The sequence below is a fragment of the Colossoma macropomum genome, unplaced genomic scaffold, assembly GCF_904425465.1.
Source record: "Colossoma macropomum unplaced genomic scaffold, Colossoma_macropomum, whole genome shotgun sequence".
NCBI lineage: Eukaryota > Metazoa > Chordata > Actinopteri > Characiformes > Serrasalmidae > Colossoma > Colossoma macropomum.
In genome coordinates, this window is record NW_023494792.1 from 21,482,787 (window position 1) to 21,508,621 (window position 25,835).

Here is a 25,835-nt window from a genome sequence, read left to right on the forward strand (position 1 = left end):
ACTAGCGCGGTCGCCGAAGAAATATGGCAGGAAATAACAGAGCGTGTGTGATGTTTACAGTATTCACTCTTGCGGAGAGGCCGCTGTAAATGAGCGGTCCGTTATCAGTAGTTTATAATGAGCGGTGCTGTCTGTTCTGCAGCGGTGCGGACGGAGCTCCTGGAGCCGCAGTGACACGGACAGGAGCGACGGGGCCGCTGCTGCAGCCCCCCAGAACAGACTCGGGCAGGTGTGGTGAGTACTGAGATAGTCAGGGCGGTCACTGGCGTCCTGGACAGGAGCTCTCACTCCAGACAGTCAGCCGGAGCACACTGACTCTCGGGTCAGCGCGCTGAACGGCGCCCCACAGTGTAGACACGGCCGAGCCGCCATCCTTAGCTAGCTGGCTAGGCGCTAACGTCAGCGTTCGGCATATCAGCTGCATTTAGGCCAGCTAGCCTCGTAACCACAACAAACAAGGCTAGTGGATAACCCTAGTAACGGCTGCTCGTGCTCTTCGCTCTCGGAGAGATACGGGACTGGTATTGTTTTTGTTTGCTCCGTTACTCCTGATTTATGTTTACTCGTAGAGCTCACACACGCTAGGAGCTGCGGTAGAGGCGGCCGTTAGTGGACAGAGTTCTCTGAGGCACCAAACAGGCAAGCCGCTCTGTACAGTGTAGCCCTGTTGACAAGACGAGCCGTCTTCAGGTGGTCATCCCTGTGTTCCCCGAGTCCTTCAGTTTCTCATGTACATCTCTGGAAATGGCCCGGGGCCTTGTGTTCCTCAGGCTCTGTGATGCCTGTGTAGTTTTGTAATGTTCCCAGCGTCCCGTGATCCCTCACTGACATTTTCAAAGGAAATGGGGCTAGCTCTGTGTTCCCAAGTTGCTTCAGTCGTGTTTTTTTCTCAGCGTGAAATAAAAGTAACGTCTATACTTCTCATATAGATAAGAACTTGCATATTCTGAAGGTGTATGTTCAGTCAACAAAATGTGAAACTGTACATGTACATGCTGCTTTCAAAGAGATTCCTTCATTAAAACACACTGACTGAACAATGCAGTGAGCAAAAGAAAAGAGAATGGGCAGCATTTAAGTTAATGTTTTAAGGTATAATTTTATTTGAGAATCCCAATGATTTCAACACTGTAAAACATTGTCAAAGTTGGTATTTGTGCAAATTGTCCCAGTAACGTTTACAACATGGCCTTGTCAACATGCCCTCACCTTTTCCTTGTTGGGGAATCTTTAGTACAGTCTCATGTTTGTTACTGTATTCTGTTAACTTACTAGTAAGCAAGCTAAGGCCTACACAACGAGGAACAAGAAGAAAAGAAGAGTGGTGCACCATGCCTAAACCAGGCAAAGCAGTTATTCTAAAAGCTTATGCACTGTACACTCTGACTTCTAAAAAAAAATAAAAATAATTACAAAGTTTGCTTAGCTAGCTCACTTATCTGAGCCTAGTTGAGGCAAAGTACATTCTTGAAAATCTGCTCCTCTTTGTGTGGAGGGTATAACACCATGTAAAGAGCTGCTCATTGGGTCCTTGGGACATAGAGCCATGGGAGCATACAGTTAGGATCTGAAACTCAGTTTACAATTACTGATTTTTCACGTTGCACGATTTTATGCAGCTCACTCAAGGTAAGGCAAAAGCTCAAAGCCAAAAATTATTGTGGTATGATGCACATCAGGTTTCTGATATTCAGAAATGATATTGATATTCAATATTTTATGTTTTGAAATGTTTGGATTCTACTGAGCAGTAGTTATATACTACACATATTTGCTTGGCTCAGAAAAATAGCAATTTTATTTCAAAACAGACATTAAAAAGTAGCTTACTCTTATGCAAAATAGTGATCTTCTAAAATGATGCGAAAACCTGAGCTGCCTATTATAAAACCTTATACAGTATGTTTCCGTATTCATTGGAATTACAAAGCACTGTTAAAACACATCGCTGTTGTCGGAAAAAAACCTCGTGTCTCCAAAATGGTAACTTTACAGGAGAAGGAAATTTGGGTCTTGTAGTCCAGTCATCATGAAATGTACATACAATGTGAAGGGTAATAGGCATTTTCAAATTGTGTCAAAAACTGAAAAATGACAAAAATGGAGATACAAGGTTTTTTTCCGACAACAGCGACATGCAAAATCTTCACTGGATCTGACTCTGTTTATTAGCTATAACTAAGTTACCATTTCAGTTTTTTCATGTGTCGTGGTTTCTCCAAAAGACAGCAAATGAGAAACTCTTAGAAGAGACAGATGAGTCTATCAGCAATATATGTTTAAATTTCGGGATACTGTTTTGCGTGTCCATTTTTGTTTTTCAATGTTGTATTCAAATTTTTACACTGTAAGTAATAGAGTAAACTAACGAGTGTTGCTCTTAATACATATTTCACTGTATGGCCATATGAGGGAAGATTTGGTCTGTCACACTTATGTTGTCACCTGATTGCAGTTATTTGAACTAATTGTGGTTATTTTGGTTAACGGCATTTGTTTTCCTCAGTCATTGGAAGTGCATTGGGCTGAAACAAATAAAAGTAAATTGTAAAAAAAAAAGATGTAGACAATATGATTGAACACAAAGAACACCCATTCTAACTGGTGCTACACTGTATGGTCAAATGTCTGTGTTCTGCTAGCATCCACCAAACCCAGATCAGACAGCCAGATCATGTGTCGTCACGTTTCCTGAGTCTAATGGTGGCATGCTTTAGAAACCCATTTCATGAAGCTCCTGATGCTCAGGTCTTGTGCTGATGTTGCTTCCAGAGGCAGTTTGAAACTCTGTAGTCACTGATGCATCAGATGATGGATGATTTGTACACACTTTAGCACTCAGCAGCTGCTCTGTGAGGTTGTGTGGCCTGCTGTTTCATAAGTGAGCTCCTAGGTGCTTCCATTTCACAATAATAGCACTTACAGCTGACAGGGGCAGATCTAGCAAGACAGAAATTTCACTAGCTCATTTGTGGCCTAAATTTAAAGTTATTGTGCTCTTTCGAGACCCATTCTACTGCCAGTGTTTGTCTATGGAGATGGCATAGCTGTTCTTTCTTGATATTATACAGCTGTTAGCAATGAGTGTGGCTGAAATACCTGAACTCAGTAATGTTTGTTTAACTATTTGCTTGCTAATAATTCCATTATCTCAGTAATAAGAGAGAAGTTTAAGCTTTGCTTGACTCTACAGACCATTTTATGTAACAGTAGTTATGTGAGTGTGTATGTGCACAGAACAGTGCGGAGTATAATTTCATGCCAGTTCAACCTAACTAGCATCCAAGATAGCTAATCAGCCAGTTTGTCTGTCTTAGGTTTTTTGCTTTAATAACTCCATAAAAAGCACAATAAAGTTTAATTGGAGTTATTTATTTGACAATTAATCGTCAGGTACAGTTTCATGATTGTGACAGGCCTAGAGAAGATACAGTTGTTGTAATGTAGTTATATTTATGTTTTCTCTTGCAGGACAGATCATACGCTGATCTCAGCACCAGGACATTACCATGTACTGCAGACGAACTTCATCTGAAATGTCCACTTGGCCCAGCAGCAACAGCATTACAGAGCTTCTAGGGGCACTGTGTGACTGCAGCCTGTCAGGCGTGTCATGGAAGCGTCTCTCTTTGGGCGGTGCCTCAAGGGAGGTGTTCCGCCGCACCCTCCGCAAGAGAGCCTACGGCGCACTGCTATCCAAACTCTTTCAGGACAGCTCCTTCAAAACCAACTCAACAGCAAATGCATTGGCTACCACGCCTGCTCACAACAAAATGCTGATGATTTCCTTCGACCTGCGTGTCTCTGGCCGCATCGAAGAAGCGGAGAGACTCGAGGTCCTCCTGGCGCAGCTCCATGAGGTGGCCCTTTCGTCCGGTCTGGCTGAGCTGGATTCTGTCTTGGAGTTGCTGGTGCAGTTGGCCGGTTCTGTTCCTCCACCAGCAGTGTCCTTCAGCAGGGACTACATGCGGCGGGAGCGGCCTGTGCTCCGCAGGCCTCCCCTGGGTGGCTACCTGAGCCAGGAGATGCAGAGGCTAGAGAGCAGGGCCTGGGCTCTGGTGTGTGAAGAAGAGTGGGGGGCGTTTGGGGGTGTTTGTAGGACGTTAAGCCTGATGGACGCTCCACCAGGGACTGGCCTGCCAGGCCTGGGCAGGAGAGCAGAAGTAGAAGAGAAGTTTGAGAGGGAAACCAGGCTGTCCCTGTTTGGAGCTCTGCAGCACTCGAGGACATCAGATATGGACATCCGGCTGGACTTGCCACCTGTGCCCAGCAACGCAGAGGTCACTGGACTCACTATTCGGGTACGGCAGTAAGAGTTGAATTTGCAAGGTCAGGCAGATCCAATTCCACATTAGTTAATTCTTTTGGATTCTGCCGAATGCACAGATGAGCTGAAACTGAACTCACTTAATTTATAATTGACTTTCATTGATAGGCCTTCACTTTTCACTGATAGCATATTTTTTCCTAAAAATTGCGTTTATCTGTCAAATGTTTAATATTACCCTTTTACATTTGTGCTAAACTGATGAAATTGAGCCCTCAAATGGACCACAAGTGGGCTCTTTTTACATCTAGCGAATCTGTGTAGGCTGTGAATAGTGCAGTTAGTGAATTGTAACACTAACACTAAGCTCCCTCTGTTGTGGTCTAGAGGAGGATGGGTACCACTTCTGTTGCCTTTTCCCTTTGCCACTCCAGTCTTTGCTCAATAGGGCGCTGCACCTAGATTTCTATAAAGCTGCTTTGTGGTGATGACCTTTGTAAAAAGCGTTGTATAAATGAATTGATTTAAAAATAAATTGAGTATCCTGCCTTCCGCCCAATGACAGCTGGGATAGGCTCCAGCACCCCACCGCGACCCAGAAGGATAAGCGGTTTAGATGATGTATGTATGTATGTATGTATGTATGTATGTGTGTGTGTATAAATTGAATACTTTTGGATAGTTTTCGGCTATTTTGGTTGTAGGTTCCTCAGTGTTTGGATCAGTCAGAGGATGAAGGGTTCCAGTCTGCCTCCAATCTGACGCCAGACTCACAGTCTGAGCCCAGCCCTAGTCCTGAGGTTGACATCTGGGAGGCCCTGCGCACATTTGTGCCTGGCAGGCGCCGCTGCTGGGAAAACGTGGGCTGGTAAGACCCAGTAACAATGTATTTATATGTTAATATGTTAATGTTTGCACCATGCGCAAGGCATACGTGCATCTGTACTACATAATAATGCGCACAGTTTGAGTTTTGATACAGTTTTGAAATCTGCAGCCAGGATTCAGTTACGTTTTTAGTACTTTGTATGTTACAAATGTTAAAAATTATTCTACAGAGCTGTGATAAATAAAAGTAAAATAAAATTGTTTTTACACCTGTCACACCTCCCTCTAAAAAACAAACTCAAACCACTAGAATCCCTACACGCAAAATAATAATAATAATAGTAAGAAGAAGAAAAAATTTAAATAAAATGAATAATAATGAAAAAAAATTACAAATAATTTAAAATATTAAAAAGTCCAGGCCTTTTGAGTGTTGCTGTGTATGTAGCGTAACCCCTCTCCCTCACCACCCACTTTAATAGGCTGCGCCCTAAAATATAATTTTGATCACTATCAGTGGTTTCCACAAAAGACGATATATGACAGATCCTCTGATGAAAGTGATGGGTGTGTCGGTGGTAATTTTAAAGTTTCAAATTTGATTTTTTGATACATATTAAATTGTTACACCCTTAATCTTTAGTGTGGTGCACTATTAAAAATAAAGGTGCTAAAAAGGTTCCTTTGTGCAAGGCTGTAGAATAACCACATTTGGTTCTCTGAAAGCTTTTCAATGTACGTTTCTTCAGAGAACTTTTTTGAAAATGAGATGAATGTGGACAACCTCTTTTAAACCTTTTAAAGTTTCTTCACATTCAAAAATATCGTTTTCTAAAATGTTTTTTCGGTAACCAGTGGAATCTTTGTGGTGTGTGTGTGTTTTTATTTAAAGAGTCTGTAGCCATTTTGCCTCTTTTGTCCTTAACTGACTCTATCACTTTCCCTTCTGCTCTTTTCCTGCAGTCCCCCAGGTCAGAAGGAGCCTCCCTATCTGTCGGAAGCAGGCAGGGAGGCGTTTGATCAGCTGTACCGGCTCTGGGAAGGAGAAGTTAGGAACATGATCTCGTCTCAGACTCCCTCTCCTCTGCTGCCTCTACCTCTGGACTGCCAAACTCAATTAGTTAAAGACCTCCTCAATGTGCTTATAGGGGTGGCCTCTGCTACTTTCCCTCTCAATGAGGTAACTTCACTGTGTTCCTAAGTGGAATGGAATCACTTGCACATTCTGGAAAATGTCATTTATCTCACTGTTTATGTCCCTGGAGATGATTATGGAGATAATGAATGTATCTGTATGTTGGTAACAGTGGACTTCTGAGTGTATGTTTTATGTTCCTTTCTGCCCACTCTATTCTAGGTGAGCGTGCAGTTTGATGTGCGTCCGGATGTATGTGTGTCGGGAACGTCCCCGGAGAGTGTGTCGCGGCTGTTAGCAGAGCTGGCGCAGTACGGCACACATTACCTTCGTCTGAGCCGTTTCTCTCTGGGCACTGCTGATAAGAAAGGCCTGGTGTTTCAGGTAATGGCTTCCCAATCAGCATTTATAACCTTGGTTTGCTTCAAGGACAAGTTGCCGTTTACCGCTGTTCCGGAGACCACTTTTCCTCACAATCCCAATTTGTATCGAAAGCTTTTTAAGAGAAATGGGAAATCTAATCTCACTGTATTTATTGTGTGTGTGTGTGTGTGTGTGTGTGTGTGTGTGTGTGTGTGTGTGTGTGTGTGTGTGTGTGTTTATGTAACAGGCCTTCACGGGTGGTCTGAGACGCTATCTGCACTACTACAGAGCATGTGTACTGAGCACACCCGCCTCACTCAGTCTCCTCACCATCGGCTTCCATTTCCGCAAGCTGGGACGCCAGCTCAGGTTGGAATCTCTTGTACCGTTTTAACAGCATTGCTTCCATTTCAGTCATACTGATGGGACATGAAGATCTGGCAGTGGTTAGTTAGCCATGTATATTTCAATTTTTACTGATCTCTCTTGGAGTAAGAAAAAGAGCTTAAAGTGGAAAAACATAACTAGTACTACATCTCTTGTGGTCATGCCTGCTCACCTGCTAGAGTGGTGCCACAGTGGTCTCTAAAGCGAGATTTCCTTTTTTAAAAAAAACCTTTTGATGTTGCATCTTGAAGCTGGAAATAAAATTTGAAAGACTACAGATGCTTTGGGGTGGTTACTTCTGGGTGGGCTGTTTATTCCCTTAACAAGGAGAACCGTTTGACCGTCAGTTTAGGTTAGTGCTATAACACCAAGTGAGGTATTTATTATGCTGCATTCGACTTGGCTTGGAAGTAGGAAGTCAGAGCTTGAAATTGTTGTTTTTTTACCTTTGTGCATTTGAGCTGCAAAGTGGGAAAAACATGTTATAGATACATATGATGTGTCATATGATTTAATCAGTTATTACTTTATGTCAGCTGATTTAAAGCAAATCACATTTAAAAGTAAAAGCTGTTTTTTTTTGGTTACTGTTGATGGTGTGATTTGACAACTTCAGTCAAATGCAGCATTAGCCTCTAGATCAGTGGCTAACAGTCAGGGTTTGTTCAGGGTTTTTTGGTTGTATGGTATATTTGCGTAAAGCATGCTGAGTATCATAGTAAGAGTAACAGTGATGAGCAAAAACATGAAAATGACACAGGTTTGTCAAGTTGAAGCCTGAGAGGTGCAGTGCTGGGCTACGGAATCCTACGTAACTCAAGAAATAACATCTTAAATGCTCCTTTTCAGCAAGAATAGCCATCACCTTAAAGTCTTAAAGCATTAGTATAAAATATTGTAATACAGAACAGGGGAAAAAAGGCAGAGCAATGGTTAATTAGATTAGTTTTAGTTTATGCAGCAGCATCATTGGGAGGGTCAGTTCATGAGGGTGAGGTTTGCACAGCATTGTACAGCATGAAGCTCAATGGTGGTCAAACCGGTCCAGAAGGCTGGCGAACAGTGGCACCCGATCAAGGTAGAAGAAGCAACAGTATCAGACACATAGGATGGGCAGCTGTTCAGCTTGGCAAAGAAAAGGAAAACACACAGAGAGTTAGTTCTGTAAAGAGTGACTTATCACAGATTACAGTATTAACAGCAGCACGTCTGGTTATTACAGCCTAACTAAAAACGCATGAGAGCGGTGGGACGACAGCACCAACACTACCGGTTTGCCACAATACTCTATGACCCTGAACCCCCAGATCTGCACCTTTTATCTAACAGGGAAAACTAATTACCAAAGGCTCGACTGAAACAAGTAAGTTTTTAGCCTAGACTTAAAGACTGAGGCTGTGTCAGAGTCCCAAACACTGACTGGAAGATTATTCCAAAGTTGGGGGGCTTTGTATGAGAAGGCTCTCCCCCCTGATGAAATTTTATTAATTCTAGGTACTAGTAGTAAGCCAGCACCTTGTGACCTAAGTAGGCGTGATGGTTCATAGTATGAGAGAAGTTCACTCTGATACTGAGGGGCGAGTCCCTTTAGAGCTTTATATGTCAGGAAAAGAATTTTTTAATCAATGCGAAATTTCACTGGCAACCAGTGTAGGTTTGATAAAACTGGGCTGATATGGTCAAACTTTCTGGTTCTTGTGAGGACTCTGGCTGCAGCGTTCTGGACTAGCTGAAGCTTGTTAAGGCTTTTGCTGGAACGTCCAGACAGCAGGGCATTACAGTAATCCAGCCTTGAGGTAATAAATGCATAAACTAGCTTTTCTGCATCCTGTAGAGATAATGCATTTCTTAATTTAGCAATATTACGGAGATGCAGGAAGGCTGTTCTAGTAATATTCATTATATGTGCGTTGAAGATCGGGATCTATCATGACACCAAGATTTTTTACAGATGAACCTGACGCAACTGTGAAACTATTTAAGTTTAAGTGTTAAAATAGACAGTTTGTTTGTAGCAGCTTTTGGACCAAGAAGCAGAACCTCTGTTTTATCTGAGTTAAGTAGAAGAAAGTTACTTGACATCCAGCCTTTTGTGTCTTTTATACAGCCCTCAATCCTGCTAATAGATACATTGAATAATAGGTAAATAGCTCAGTTACTAATGTAACGTACAGTAGTGACGGTCCTGCAATGTTAAGATTCAGGTTTAAGCCTTTATTCAAAACTTTTGGTTAGATCTGTGAATCCCGCAAAAACGTTGTTGTCATAAATGAAAAACCTGTGAGAGATGATGCTTATTCAGTATTCATGCCCTCACTGTGTTTATCAGGTATCTATCTGAGCTGTGCTGTGTGGATGGAGCTGCGGGTGCAAAGCAGGCTACCTTCCCTGTGGTAAGTAACACACTTGAGTAGTTCAGAGCAAGTGCAGTCATTACTGCATGCATGAGCTGTAGTGCTGTTTACAGATGTGTTTTTGTTTCTACAGGGTGTGAAGCTTCTTTCCTACCTGTATAATGAAGCGCAGAGTAACTGCAGTAATGAGAACTACCCTGTCCTGCTGTCTCTGCTGAAGAGCAGCTGTGAGCCCTACACACGGTTAGAACATCTCTCTCTCTATCTCTCCCTCATCTCTTCAGGTGACATTTCTGTCCTCAGTGTCTAAATGACACCCTGGGAATTCACCTCAATCGCACTTTGGTATCTTTTGATCAGTATTCTGTTTCAATAATGTAGAGGCTCCTTTGGGGCGGTTTGTGAACACGCTGCGGTAACTGATTCTGTTTCTCTTTACTTTCAAATCAGTCTTTTCAAAGCGCCATGAAAACCTTTAGGGACAGTTTTCCAGACTATGGTATAAATTGAGCTAGTTACAGATAGAGCTGGGCGATATGGCCAAAAATGTTATCACGATAAACAAAATTCACATCGTTCGATATCGATACATATCGCGATAAATGTCAAAACATTATTTCTTTCAAGTTTGAAGGCTGATTTTTGCTGCTGGGGGGTTAACTGTGGTTTTAAACTATCCTTTATGGTCAGAACACAACAAACACTCAAACAGTGGAACATTTCACAAATCTGTCACAGGAGAGTGGGAGAAAGTGTCTGGTGAGCTGTTTTTACCAGCTGTAAAAGCATGGCTATTTTGTAACTCATAATTTAAGAAAGAAAACAGATTATTTTTAGCTGGTGCCGAGCGCTCAGCTACCCCGTTACAAACGACATCACAGTATTCAGACACCAGCTAGCGAGGACTGGATTTCTCTATACTGTCGTAGTAGTTTAAGTGGTGAACCGCAAAATATCAACACCAGATAATCAGAGTCCTCCTTTTAGGTACGTTTAAACTGAAAGCAGTGCTTTTGTGTCGTGTTTGATCCACAGTATCATCAGTTCTCCGTGTTGTGCGAGTGACGAAGCGCCGCTTCAAGTTGCTAAAAACAGCTAGCCTGGAAAGACAGCGCTCTCCCGCTCTCCAGTGCCTCACAGCTTCCCCAGTTTACTTTTCGTTTAAATCAGGGCTGTAATGAACATGAACCCACTTCTTTCTTTCACTTTCGTTGGGAATGCACTCGTACTTAAATATGACTGTCCGAGCGCTGCAACAGCGCTTTAGTTCTTAGGATTGTGATTGTGATTTAACGCTGCTAAAGCTGGTTAGGATGTACAGAAAGAGTTGAGTTCGCTGTAGGACAGTACAGTTACACCACTGACCTCGTCACTCACACTCGGTCACAGGAGAACAGATCGCCGGTCGTTCCGCTCAAACAGGGAATGTATAACTCCGCGTTTCAGCCGTTGCTAAAGACTCATCTTCCTCGTGGCCCCCTCCCTCACTAATCATGTAGAAAAACAGGAGAGGAATTGCGCCCTCTCCTGGCGACAGCAGAGTAGTGTCGCTTTCCTTGCAATAGAAAGCGCCACCAAGGCTTTTGCTGAACGTGGAAGTGTGAGAGTGGTGTATTATATCGAACATTTATCAAACCTGTCGTATCGCTCTATCGAGGAAAAGTTATATCACAGTAATTATCGTTATCGTTTTATCGCCCAGCTCTAGTTACAGACTTAATCCTTGAATAGTTAAGTGAAGTCTAAAATACAAATTTCTCATGCACTGTATTACTTTGAATTATTTTCTTCTACAGTGCTATGACCTGCTCTTAGAGAGTTATTGATTTTGCTCAGACTAAGCCAAAATATTTCCAAGATGGTGTGTGTAATATCAACTTGTTAGGAAATGCTAGAGTTGATTTAGAGTGTTAGTTAACCCCTTGCTGAAAAGAATTATTCTTAGCTTAACTGGTAACATTCCCTCAGCCACATTAATTATGTAACGACTGCCCTCCATAAGATCCATTTGGTACAAAGCCATTGTTCTTAGTTTAAACACAAAGAAATCATTAAAGAAACATTTTGTCACCGTCCTTTACTAGGTAACTTGCCACTTCTATTAGTGAAGTTTGAAACAGACCTCATTAAGCACAAACAGCTCTGAAACAAATGTATATAGCTGTTTGTAGCACCACCTTATGTTGATGCTAAACACGACCGCACATTGATTGGACTTCATTATGAATTCTAAGCCTTTCTTGTTCTTGTTGTTGTGATGGCACATTACTGAACACTTGTTCTAGATGAGCAGACTTGCTTGTGGCTGTGCACAGAATGCCTTTCTGACCTCTGCTAAACTTTGTGGCAAAGAGAAGACTTAATATTTGTTTTCATAGCAAAACTGCTGAACCAGTTCAATTTGTTGTCAGCCATTTCCATCAAGTGTTCTGTGCAAACTTCCAAAGAGTCACTATATTCCATAATAATTTTGTTGGTGTGTGTAGGTTTGTGTCAGACTGGGTGTACAGTGGGAGTGTTCAGAGATGTGTATAAAGAGTTCATGATCCAGGTTAATGAAGACTTCCTCAGCTACAGAGGTGAGTGAGTGTGTGTGGAGGAATCATCTTATGCTGTGTTCATGACAGCTGGGAACTCAGGCTTCACAAGGGAAAGTCTCTGCTACTACCACATTTGTAGCTACAGTACAACAACTAAAATGACAACTAAAATGAAAAATAATGGAATTCCTTGCCTTGAATATATTGTCAACCGATGTCAGTTGTCAAGGACGCTGTATTTTGTTGCAAATAGTGTAGTCTACATTCAGCAATGATTTTAGTAAATTTGTTTTATGTGAAAATGTTTATTTGTTGTCAGCTCAGTTTTGTCCTATTTAAAGCAGACATGATCAATAATAATAGTGTATTTTTACATGTATTTTATATTTTACCTTGTAAATTTACATTTAGTATGTTTGACAAAAACAAATAAACAAAGCAAAAAAAATGTAAGTTTTGGTTTTTGGCCAAGAATTTTCTTTCCAGGGCATCAAACTGCAAAATTACACTTTGATTAAAAAGATTCTAGAGAATCACATAACCTTCGGATTATCCTGCAACACCTGCACTTAGCAATATCATACACAAAAAAAAACTGCATAAAAAATTACTTCTTGTTTTGTGGGCGATAGTGTTGCAATGATGTCACAGGATTGCGACTTGGTTAAGTCAGAGCTCTTGAGAAACTCAGACCTTTGGAGCGGGAAGTATGAGTCGGATTGCTGTGGAAATGGATTTTTCCTACTTGGAAGTTGAAAAATTCTCAGTTCCCATTTAGCCATGAAAGCAGCATAAATATAAGTAGTTTGTGTGGTTTTGTTTTTTTGCTTTGATGGCAAAAATATATATTTTTTTATCTACAAAGAGCTCTGATACAAATGCCTATAGCTCTCTTTCTATACTCATTTTTTGTTCATACCAGGCACAAACAATGGTTGGAGTTCATTACCAATTCTCAGCGTCGGTCTCTCCCTCTGTCTCCCTGTAGATAAACATTTCTGGGTGCAGGGCTACACTCTGATCTCAAGGGATGCGGAGGACTGCGTGCCTGTGTTCCTCCGACACATTGCTAACGACGTTTATGTTTGTGGAAAGACCATCAACCTGCTCAAGATCTGCTGCCCCCAGGTCAGCTATTTATAACCGAAATCTGTTTTAGGAGCATGTGGCTGCAGGAAAGAGGCTCTGCTAATTCCACAAAACATTATCAGGATGTTATATCATAATTATTACGATCACAAATCATTGAGTTCTCTCCTTTTTGAGTGTCGGTGCTTATCATGGTGTAGCATGGGACAAAGTAGAGAAGCTGGTTGTTTTTTTTTTCTGTAAATGTAGGAACAATTAGCAGAGGTTGTTATGATTATTTTTATGTCACAATACAATGGTAAGCTTTTCTGCACATATTGTGGATATCATCAGGACTTTAACATTTTTGTATTGAACTGAAATTTATTACAAAAAGAGCATAGTTAGTCCTGTGTGTGTGTGTGTGTGTGTGTGTGTGTGTGTGTGTGTATATATATATATATATATATATATATATATATATATATATATATATATATATATATATATATATAAAATGGTATATAACAGTTACAGAGAGGAAAACAGTATTTGGAACACTGTTTCCATAACCTATATTGTTAGAATGCATGTAACATTAAATCTGAAGCCTAAAGGACTGACCATGCAGTGTCTGACAGCATTACATCTTCTGGTCGGAGTTGCCGGTGCCGCGGATCGCAGTAACATTCTCTCTGCGTGAGGTGGAGGAGATAGAGAGAGACTGTGCTGTGTACCGAGGCCGCATGGAGACCATCGCCAAACACAGTGCTGTCAGCAGAGAGGAGCAGGTACAGCACTTACACTCATTGCAGCAGCTATAGTATTAGTATTTCCTGTTTCCAAAGCTAAACATGTTTCTGAATTTGATGTAAGTTGCAGATATTTATGAGTGAAGTGATATCAGTCCACTCTGTGGAAGTGTAGTCATGTGAAGTTGTTTATATTAAAGTGAATGTTTCTGTGCACATATTCTCCTGGGCCTTGTTTGTCTTTGTTCTATTCATAAAGCTTATGTTGGGGAGCTCCAGATGGGGCTAAATGTACCACTTCTCTGTTAAAGCTCTCAGTAATATTGATATCGTAGCTTCAGGAGAAATGAAGACTATGATCCATTAACACATTTTCAGCAGAAATGCAGGACATTGTAAGCCAGAGGGCTGAAATGTTCTCTTTTCTCTTTATGACTCTCATTGTCCTATTCTCTTTTCCTCTCCTTTTCCTGTCTCTCACTCACTCATTTCTCTCTCACCCTTCTTTCTGTCTCACTGTCTCTCATTTCTTTTTTTTTGCTCTCTTCCTACCAATCTATCTCTCTCTTCCTCTTTACTGCATATTTTTTGCCTTCTGTCTTGTGTATTAGGTATTGCGTACAGAGTTGGCACGCCAAGAGCTCATCAATCAGGTCAGAGAGTCGGCAGCCAAGACGCTGGAGAGCATCCGAGGTCAGAAAAAGTCACCTGCATCATATTTATCACAACACCTCATCTCTCCTACACTCCAGCAAAATGAGGTATAGGCAGTTCTTATAACGGATTTTGCTCTCCCGGTAAAATATGCCGTCGGATCTTTTGTACCTCAGGCAGAAGTATGAGACAGTGGAGATGGGAAGTTATGGCCACGAGCCAAATGTGTGCCCAGAAGTTAATTTGTTGAAAGAGCTCTACAGTTCTATTACGGTTTGTCGAGTGCAAAAATTCATACTAAAATCTGAAGCTCCACTTTCCATCACTCCAAAAGCACAATTATAGCTTAAGACCAGTCTGTGATATTGCACTGATTAGATCACACTTTCCACTGGTAGAAATCAGGCACTAATAATCACATGAAGCAGAAAAGCAGCAGGAACCAAACAACCCAGAATGAAGTGAAATGAAAAGAAATGTGAATTAATGGGCTAGTGGCTGAGCTCCTGCTGCGCTCTCTCTTGCCCCCTGCAGGCCGCCAGGTGTCACAGCGTCTGGCTGAGGAGGTGAAAAAGAGAGAACGCTTTGAGGAGTTGAGACAGCAGCTGGAGCTCGACCAAGAGGTGAGAGACACACACACACACAGAGTTTCGAGAGAGTGTGAATGCTTTGCTTTATGAGGATATGAAAGAAAGGAAGACCATGTTGTGCGCAAAAAGCATGCTCATTACAGCATTCATTAATTGTTAGCCAAACCAGATCCTGTCCTATGTCTACCTCATTTCTCTATAAGTCAAATATATTCATATATGAAATTTTTACAAACTGTGGAAAAAAAGAATGTTTCTGTAAATATGTGTATAAGCTTGGTGGAGCTGCAATGTACACATCTCCAGTTTTTCATATTTTATTTCTCATTGTACTGTGGTTTTCTGTGTGTTATGGTAATGTGCTGGATTTACCAGCAGCTCTAACTTCCAAACTGCAGGGTAGTTACTCCTGTCTGGGTAATTTTGTCTGAAATCCCTGACCAATTAGAATCACCCCATTTTCCCCTTTGAAAGTAACAGCAGGCACCATGTCAATTTGCACAAAATTTCAAGTGGTGATATTTGAGTGTGCTGAACAGATCGCACCGTTAAGTGCATAGTTTTATATGGTGAGATAAGTTTAAAATATATATATATATATATATATATATATATATATATATAATAATTTATTTATTTATTTATTATTTTTTTAAGAGTAGTTCTTGCTCCCTTCAGTTCTTACTAATGATGACTGTGTAACATCGTGCTATTGGAATATTCATAATGCGCCCACTTCAAAGACACCACACCTCCAGCTGTGATAAATAGGCCTGCTTGCTCTCAGGGGACACTGTGCATTCTACATTTTTTTGAACTTGCAGATTAGTAGGTTTCAATCACTTTGCTCTGTTTTCTCCCACTGTTAAAGTGGAGGCTTTTAATACTGACAGTGACATAAATAGTATTAGAAGTTAAACGTAGGTAAGCAAATGTCTTATTCGGTGAGCATATACATAAGCTCTAAATAATGGCGAGAATGGTGATTGTGTTTCCAGTGGCGCAGTGCTGCTAAAAGGAAGGAGCAGGAGGATGACTTCAGCTTTGCTCGCGAGCTCAGAGATAGAGAGCAGAGGCTGCAGGCCCTTGAGGAGCAGCTGGAGCGCAGGGCACGGTAAGGCCAGCAGGAACGCTCTGCATACAGGTCATGTTCACATTCACTTTTGAAGTGGCAAAAGTCTGAGTTTTGTCTAAATTTGACAAAGATCAGATTTTTATCCAAGCTGTGTCAACACACACATCTGATCTTCGTGAACCAGATTTGAATCATTTGTGCCCCCTGCCCGTATGTCCATGCAACTGTAATGAGACCAGTCAGATCAGAGAGGGGGCAAAAAATTTGAATGATAAGATTTGTCATGTGAACTTGGCTTTAAATTCTCACTGTGCAATTATATGCCTTTCTCAGTTTACAATATTCAGTCATTGCACAGAATGAAAAGCACTCATTAAGATTAAGAATCAGATAACCAGTATGGTGCAGTTATCACACTGTGTCTGTCTGTGTGTGTTCAGCATGGACCTGATAGCACAGTATAGTCGCCTGTCTGAAGAGGCTGCAAAGAGAGAACGGAGAGCTATGTGGAAGGTTCAGAGAATGAGGCTGGATGAAGCCAGAGTGAGCTTTCTACAGCAGGACCAACAGGCCATACAGGTCAGAACTTCTTTAACAGGGGCATCCAATTCCAGTTCCTGTAGGGTCCAGCACAGTTTGGTGCATTCCCAAAAATGCCTACTAAACCTGCTAGCTAATAACGGCGTTGAATCTAGTTTGTTTGAGCAAGGAGATCACCAAACTATGCTGAACACCCCTCTGCTACATATTGTTCTTTTGAAAAGATTTTTTATTCAGAAAAAAATGCAGTCCATGAATAGGCTTAATCCCTGCTCAGAAAACCAGACTTAAATGTTTCAGACCTAATGACAGTGCAGTGTTTTTTGTGACTCTGCTTGCTTTCCAGGCTTTGCTGAAGAAGTATCCTTTAGGGCAGCAACGCCCTACTCAGGAACCACATCAACATGAGCAGGTTTGAGAGATGCTAGACATTTCAGTTAATATGTCTTTCTGTATGTCTGCATGGCCTGCATGCAGTGTTTTTTAATGTTAGTCCTGATGGTCATCCATATTTTGATATTATACAGTACATTTTCTTGCTCCAACATATCTGATCCAACTAATCGGCTAATTAACACAGCCCATCAAGAGTTAACGTTGGTGTGTCGGAGCAGGAAAAACTGTAAGTTGACTAGGACTGGGGTTGGGAACTACTGCTCCAATGAATTCTCCCCTCTTGCACTATAGGAACCGCATACTTCTGAACCACCGATGAAAACCCTAAATGTGACTGTGAAACCCACTGTTGGTTCGGAGTCAATCCCACCTCCTCTCTGCCCATCGCCACCACGTGGACCTTCCATTTCCTCCTCTGCAGCTGCTGACGTGCTCATCTCTGATGAGATCGACATTACAGACTTCCTCCCTAAGCCACCGCGTGTCCCGGACAGTAAAGCTATAACGCAGGCTCTTCAAGACATCGGCTCCGACCTTCCACAATCCCTGCCACAGAATTCAGACTATGACTTCTCCTCCCCCTATCCTCATGAATACCTTAAGCCTCGCCCTCGTCCTGCGCACCCCTCCGTGTCCCACACTGAGATTGGGGAAAATGTGTCTGAAGCCCAAAGTTCGGTGCCATTAGCAAAGCCTAGGGCAAGTGAATATGGCCACCCCTCACTCAGCTCACTGCCGCTGGAGAACAGTGCCGCCTCAGGGCATAGAAGCCCAGACGTCCTGTCACAAACCAGCTTGACTGAAGCAGAGCCAGCAGGAGAGACACAACAGAAAAATGTGGCCGCGAACCAAAGGCAGGAGGCAGACGAAGAGGCCAGAGAAAGGAACTTGGATGGAGAAGGGAAAGAGCCTTCAGCATGCAGTGCACATTCAGAGCCAAAACAAGCAACAGATGACACAGCAGACGAGGCCAAACAGAGTGAGCAGCTTGCTCAGCCCCCTCATATGACAGCTAAGGAAACTCCAACTGAGCTGCCTCTCACCAGTGTCTGCAGCCAAGACTTAGGTGCTCCAAGCAAAAATAAGAACAGCGTCTCAGGGCTAACTAGTCTTCCTCCCACCACTTCTGTCCAAGGCCATGCTTCTGATGCCCATATAAGGATTGGAGAGCTTGTCTCTGAGGTTACCGCTAATCTCCCCACGCCCAATATTCATGGCCATGCTTCAGATGCTCATATTAAAATTGGTCAGCTTGTTTCAGAAGTGTCTATACCTAGTCCATCTCCTAATGTACATGGCCATGCCTCTGATGCTCATATTAGGATTGGTGAGCATGTGTCTGATGTAACCACGCCTACCCCCTCCCCTAATGTCCATGGCCACGCCTCTGATGCTCATATAAAAATTGGACAGCTAGTTTCTGAGGTAACTGCCCCAAGACCGTCCCCCAATGTCCATGGCCACGCCTCTGATGCCCATATTAAAATTGGAGAGCTTGTTTCGGAGGTAACAACCTTGACCCCTTCCCCTAACATCTATGGCCATGCCTCTGATGCCCATATAAAAGTTGGCGAGTTTGTATCAGAAGTTGTTCCTTCTCGTCCTCGTTGGAGCAAGCATGGCCACTCTTCAGACAGCACACTAAAAGTGGGCTGTGTGATGCCAGAGACTGAACCCTTTCATTCCCCCTTGCCGGGCAGTGCTTACGGTCACTCTTCAGACTCTAGACTGGGTATAGGGTGTGTGGTTACAGGCAGTGAGCAGCCCAACCCCCGATTGCCAGCCAACACACACGGTCACAGCTCAGACTCCACACTAAAGGTTGGTTGTATTGTGTCTGGATCAGATCCTCTTCCATCCCCACTGCCCGGTAGTGCATACGGACATTCATCGGACTCAACACTCGGGGTAGGTTGTGTAGTGAAAGGGGCAGAACCCCCTAGACACCCCCCTCTCCCAGGCAGTACTCATGGTCATTCCTCTGACTCCACACTGGGCATGGGCTGTGTGGTACGGGGGGTCTTGCCTGGAAGCTCATATGGCGAAGTCCTTCAGACAAGATCAAACTTGACCACAGAAGGAAAGGACAAACAAGAGAGCATAGAGACCCAAGGTAAGAACATGAATGTATTGTTTAAGCTGTTAACTTTGTTTTGAAGGAAGTTGGACTAAATATTCAGATCTCTGTTGTAGTCATGTTATTTAATACAACTGGTTTCAAGTCAGCCATGTGATGGAGCTGTTTGTGAGTTTACAGTACGCCTGTAGCTTATGATTATTTCTGTAATTGATTAACATATCAACTACTGTTCGATTAATGAACTAATCTATCCATTATGGCTTGTTCAGTTGCAACAAAACAACAGAAGCCATATACCGTAGCTATATCCATAGCTGTGTTTCATATTAGTTGACTTTAGTAGACAGAGCTGTATATAATGGCTTAAAAAATGTTGTGTGGAACTCATGTAGATGCATACTGTATTTTTCAGTAGTTGCCTCTAAAATGTTTGTGGGCTTTATAGGCTCCACAGCAGCACCTCCAGAGCTGCTCACTCTGGATGAGGGTCTTGCTGCCTGGGCTCAGGGGCTGGGTCTGTCCCCTGGAGAGAGCCCAGAGGATGACTACCTCCTGAATCTGGCCTCTCAGTATGAGGCTGAGCAGTATGAGGATTCTTACAGCCTGATGAGTGAGTAACTTTCATTTACAGGTGCTCTTCAAAGCTTCTAACAAATGAGATAAAGACAGGCTAAATGTTAAATAGGTAATAACTAAAGAAATGGATGAACATTAAGAATGTATGTGATTGTATGTGATCATTCTAATGAAGTGAAGTCAAAGGGGTTGCTAGCTAATGCTCTGCAGTAAACAGTTGTTTGTAATCATTGTCTCTGTGCTGTTGTGACAGTGATGAACTTAAGCTGCTTTGCATTCTGTTAACCTATTGTGTAAAGAGGCGTAACAAAACACTCCAGGTAGCAAATGAGTTTTAGGTGTAAGTAGTTTATCTATTTTAATATCAGGCTTGTGTTTCATTTGTTCTTAGTAAGAGAAAGGGGGATCCCTGGATTTTCCACAGTTTATCATTGAAAGGGTGTGCAGGGTTGTGTAAGATGGCATAGATTTTGTTCAGTAGGGCTGTATAATATGGGCTTGAAATGTGTTTTGTTTTTTTTGATACATATAAAAGCAACAAAAACCATTTTTCTTTATTCATTCATCTTTATGTACGCACACAAAAAACAATGAATATATATTTAACTCATTAAAAAGCTCTTTATGGAGATGCAGGTTTGTGACAATGTCATTATTGCTTCACACATTCAAAGCACAAAATTGGGCATGAGAATAATGGTAATATTTGATGCTTTTTTGTTTTTACAGACTAGTAGTTCAGGATGTGGTAATTTTTGAGCTGTGCATGTCTGTTTTTCTTTTTGCACTTGGCTGTTTAGCCAAAAGCTTACATTACTGGCTTTTCCTATGGGAGAGCCAGGTTCAAGCTTTTAATGTTGTATCATGGAAACTCATAACATGATGCCAGTAAGAAAAAAAAAAAATGCTATTTATCATGCAGCATTCTGTCCATCACCCTCCTCTCACTCACTCTCTCCAGATTGTCCGGTCACTGCCCCACCACTGAGCTGGCCTTCCTTATCAGTTTGTTTAGTCAGCCAGTATCCCCAGCTTTCATACTCGCAAACCACAATGCTGAGTAATGCTCTGGCTGTCTCTGTCTAGTAGAAAGTTCAGCACAGCCTGCTGCACACATTGAATGCTGTGTTTCCTCCCCTCTGCCTGTTCTGTCCTTTGTGTATTGGAAATGTCCATTGTAGCTGAATGGTGAGAGTTCGCAAAGAATTTAAGACAGAGATGAGCTTATGAAATGCAGTTGGTGAGCAGAGGAATGAAATACCTACACAAAATCTTATATCTGCTGTCGAATGTTTCACTCATAAACATTTCTGACTGTGTGTGTGTGTGTGTGTGTGTGTGCGCGTGGTCAGTGTCTGCCCCTGATGCACAGCTCCTGCAACAGGTAACGCGTGGCCCGAATGGTTTGCCAGTGGACGCCTCCCTGCACTGTGCCACAGACTCCACTGCGGTCCAGCTCAGCGAGATGATGCCTCTTCCTGTGCTTATGAAACACTCAGTCACAACCCCACTCATTACACAGTAAGTGTAATCGAATGTCAGAGATCTTCATAAGTGTAGTAAAGTTCCAACATGTTATTTTTTTAAACCTTTTGCTTGCGTTTGCTGTAGAAAACAATAAAGAAAAGCAATATATTAACTCTCTTTCCCTTAATGGTTTAGGTTAAAGGGGAATTGCACAGAATTTCAAGATTTCTGCATACATAAATCATTAAGATGCAAAGTCATTCACAGTAGTTTCACATGAAATGTATCCACTCAGAATTGTTCAGTGTTGATGACGTTTAATGCTTCTAATAGCTACTTCACAGAAAGTTATTAAATGAAATATCAGCAATATGCTGTTTGATGCTTCAGAGGCTTGTTTTGCCACTATTTAACCATTATCAAGAGGACATATGAAACTGTGAACAATATCATGTTAAATCGCTCTGAATGACTGTTCGATGATTAATGATTGCACAGAAACATTGAAAAATGAGTGAAATTCCTCTAAATTAGAGTAGCTTTGTTACATTTACATAGAAGTTATTGTTCGTGCTGAAACATTTTTTTTAACAAGTAATACTAGTACGTGTAATCATGAACAAAAAGGCTATTATTGAAGTCTTAACTGTTCCAGAAGCCTGTCTTAAGCATCAGGTTTAGCGAAAACTGTAACCCTCCTGACTGATTTTATTATGTTTTTGCATGTGTCTAGACTTACCTCCTCCTCAAGGGCTTTGTGTGCCAAAATAAATGAATTTGAGTGGTGACTCTTGAGTGCTGAGCAATTTTCCCTCTCTCTCCTCTTTCAGTTTGTCTCTGGTGAATAAGGCGGTGGTGGATTACTTCTTTGTGGAGTTGAGAGTGGAGAAGCACTTTGAGGCTTTGAGGCACTTCTTGCTGATGGAGGATGGCGAGTTTGCTCTCTCGCTCACTGACCGCCTCTTTGAGAAAGTGAGGATTCGCACAGAACATCAGTGGGCCGGCAGCCTGTCAGACTCCTCTTTAGAGAATTAGCCTGGGGAGGGAACTGATGTGTGCAGCTCGTAGGATGCCGTGTCTTTCTGCTTAAATTCGCGTGCGCCGTGCTTACTTCAGTAATGGAACTTGTGAGGTTTCCATTAAGCAGATACGCAGTGGCAGCAAAAGTGCTGCTGAGAGCTATAATTGTTCTGTTTCAAGCAGTTACAGTTATGACTGCACAGAGCTATGAGTATTGCTTGATAAGTGCACCAGTCAAATATGTGCGCTTTTGAAAAGGTTACTCATGTATTGTGTTTTGTGTGTGTGTGTGTGTGTGTGTGTGTGTGTGTGTGTGTGTGTGTGTGCTTTATAGCTGGGCAGCGGTCAGACCCCCGGTGAGCTGTTGACTCCTCTGGTGTTGAACTCCATTCTGAACAAGGCCATGCAGTACAGTCTCCATGGCGACAGTGAGCTGGCCGCTAACTTCACGTTTGCACTGCGCTACCTGCCCGAGGTTTTCCACCCGCACGCCCCTGACTCGCTCAACTGCCTCGAGCTCCGCTACAAGGTCAGACTGATACAGGTCCCCTGCTAACTCTCTTCATTAGCGTCTCTGTCTCTCATTCCTCCACTTTTCTCCGTTGTTAAGGTTCCTGAAATGCCTCCGTTATAGGCTATAGAGTCAGAGAAGAATGGATGAACCCTTTCTTTGTGTTTAACCTGCTTTTATGAAAACGGGAATCATATGATAAGACGTGTTATAATGGATGTTTTGATTTCAGCACCTTGAATACTGAAAAAGAATTGTTCTCTGTCTCTTTTGCACTTGTTTGTTCTCTCTCACTCACTCTCTCTTGCTCTTTCTGCTCCAGGTGGACTGGCCATTAAATATAATAATAACAGATAGCTGTATGAATAAGTACAACCGGCTCTTCTCCTTCCTGCTGCAGCTCAAACACATGGTGTGGTCTCTGAGCGATGTCTGGTTTCATCTCAAACGAACAGGTGAGCATCTGTAAACATACTGACTCTTATTATTTGCTGTATTGTAGGATTCTGACAGTTGTTGGTGAGATCTATTCCATTTTTTCATTTTGTCTCCAGTGATGAACAGTTAGACAGGCTCTCACTTTATCACTCACTGAGAAGATCTGGATGTTTGCTTTAGAGATCCTGCTCCCCAGAACATCACAGCTGAGAGTTTATTCTCTCTGTCTCTCTCTCTCTCTCTCTCTCTCTCTCTCTCTCTCTAATCTAAATGTGTGTGCGTGCGTGCGTGCGTGTCTCTATCTCTCTATATATCTGTATTTCTCTCTCAGCCCTGGTCAAGGGAGCAGGCAGGTCAGTGCAGTTCCGGCAGCTGCAGCTGTACAGGCATGAGATGCAGCATTTTGTGAAGGTGATTCAGGGCTACATCGCTAACCAGATCCTGCAGGTGTCTTGGAGCGAGTTCACTCAGAAACTCAGCAGTGCCAGCGACCTCGACACCATCCACCGCACACACGCAGAGTACCTCAACAGGGCCATCTTCAGGTGGGAACAACACACTACACTACACACACACACACACAAACACGCGCACACACACAGACTCATTTATGCACATGTGAAGTACCCAAATGGGGCCATCTTCAGGTCAGAATTATGTGCTGCATTTCTGCAGTTTGTACCATTTTCATCATCTGAGATGCATGTGGTGTGTAAAAGGGCTTGATTGATATGAAATTGTCTCCGTTACTGACTTTAAGAACTTGAGGAGTTAATCTAAGGGTTTTAGTTAAACAGTGCTTTAGTATCAAGTCATAGTGGTCAAATATCTTTAAATCTACAACAACAGCATACAAAGTACTTTAATAATGTAAATATTGTAGCTCTGGGGTGGAGCTTCTCAGAATTTTAGCAGTTTTGTTGATTTCTGTTATTGAGCTCTTATTTTCAGTTCTCTTCACATAAAGTTTTGACATATGCTAAATGTTATGTTTGGATGCATTTTATCATGATGGTTTAAGTTCTAATTCCTGCTTGTTTTGCTGAAATAAAGGTAAACAACTGGTGACCACTGGATTAGCAGTGCTTGCAAACGCTTAGCAGCTCATCTCTCTCTGCAGTGTTAGTAGGAACCACGTGTCAGTGTCTACAACACAAATGTAGCCATTTTATTTACTATCCAAAACAGCCAGTGTACCTACACGTGTCTTCGAGGTTTTAAAACATAATGTTGGGGACTATTTTGCTTTGTGATGCCCTGAATGTACCGCTCAGCCATGGATGTATTTAAAAAATGCTTATGTCAAAACATCATAAATATCATAAATCAGGCATCAGCATATTCATGTAATAACTTTCTGTAAGAGAGGTTTGAGAGGTATTACTTTTCAGACGTCTGGTTCTTACCACCACTACTGTGAACAGTTTTGAGTATTTCACTCTGAGCATTTCACATCAGACCACTCTGAATGACTCTTTATATCTTTAACATTCAGTTATGTGCAAGTTTTGAAAAATCTGTGGAATTCCCTTTTAAATAATGCTGACTTTATTGGCCATGCATATTGGTTGGGTCGTAATACAGAAAAAGAGAGTGTACGCTGTATTGTTTTGAGTTAAAAATACTCAGAAGCAAGTTCATGAGAGGAGATCGATTGTAATATTTATTGTAAGCTAGTGATTAAATTTCCTTTCCTCTCTCAGATGCTCTATAGAGAAATATATTGCTTTACTTTGCTTTTAAAACATTCTCTTGTCCGTGCTGCATTACAGGGCTCTGCTGACAGAGAAGGCTGCTCCAGTGATGAACATCATCCACAGCATCTTCAGTTTGATCCTGAAGTTCCGTGGGCAGCTGATCGCACAGTCCTGGGAGAGCCAGCAGGGGGAGACGGTGCACCCCAGCTTCATCGCCATGCAGCAGTCTTACAACACCTTCAAATACTACTCACGCTTTCTGTTCAAAGGTAAGTAGACACACCCCATTGCTGTTATCACACAAAACAAACATATGTTAAGCTCTCTTTGGTTGTTAATATAAAGGTAAAGCTGATAAGAAAAGAGATTTACCTTTGGAAAATTCTGCACACATCTGAAGAGCAGCATAAAGTAAATGTCTGTGCTCAGTCTGGATGTTTGTGTGTCTGCAGTGGTCTCCAAGCTGGTTGACAAAGGCTACCAGCCACATTTAGAAGACTTTCTGCTGCGCATCAACTTCAACAACTACTACAAAGACTCATGACGTTTTGGCTGTCTTTGTGAACTGCTGATGAAATGGGCTTTTCCTCTAGCTGCTTTGGCACCAGTGTTGACATCAGTAAGGCTCTCTATATGCAAATAATGTGCTTATCAACATTGTAGTTGCTCTGCAATGTGAGTCCATGGTGCTGCTCTAAGATATTTTGTGGCTATTCTATACCAAGCTAAGTGCAAGTTACAAAGGTAACACTAGTTAATGTCTGTACAGTCAACTGAAGAAATGTGGAATTCAACTGGATTCTGAGCAAACTGTAATGCATTTTACAGTTTGCTTTCTTAGCAACAGAATTAAGTTCTAAAATTTCTTCATTTTGTTTCATGTCTGTAAACTGCCGTCTCCTGTTCTGGTCATAGCGTTCTCCTCTCATTTTCAGAGCAATTGCTTACACTTCTATTGCCAAATCAGTATCACTGTCAATCTACATTGAGTCCAACATGTCTCACTGCTGTGGTGTTATATGTGAATTAAAATAAAATGCTGAGTTTCACGTTGCATCTCACATTCATATGAGCAGACGATGAGCCGAAACAAAAAC

The 25,835-nt window shown here is 42.0% G+C and overlaps 1 protein-coding gene across 1 annotated transcript; it reads left to right on the forward strand.

Annotated features, from left to right (window-relative positions):
* Window positions 1–25,781, forward strand: tubgcp6 (tubulin, gamma complex associated protein 6). The gene is given in 26 exon segments (XM_036576543.1): window positions 1–234; window positions 3,472–4,301; window positions 4,972–5,135; window positions 6,059–6,275; window positions 6,453–6,614; window positions 6,841–6,962; window positions 9,310–9,373; window positions 9,468–9,577; window positions 11,821–11,845; window positions 11,847–11,913; window positions 12,863–13,002; window positions 13,584–13,733; window positions 14,306–14,387; window positions 14,883–14,971; window positions 15,937–16,052; window positions 16,454–16,592; window positions 16,900–16,965; window positions 17,241–19,062; window positions 19,475–19,639; window positions 20,958–21,126; window positions 21,903–22,044; window positions 22,427–22,621; window positions 22,926–23,058; window positions 23,373–23,586; window positions 24,814–25,007; window positions 25,191–25,781. Coding segments are annotated over 25 exon segments (5,631 nt in total). The 5' UTR covers window positions 1–234; window positions 3,472–3,509; the 3' UTR covers window positions 25,283–25,781.
* The last annotated feature ends 54 nt before the right edge of the window (window positions 25,782–25,835 follow it).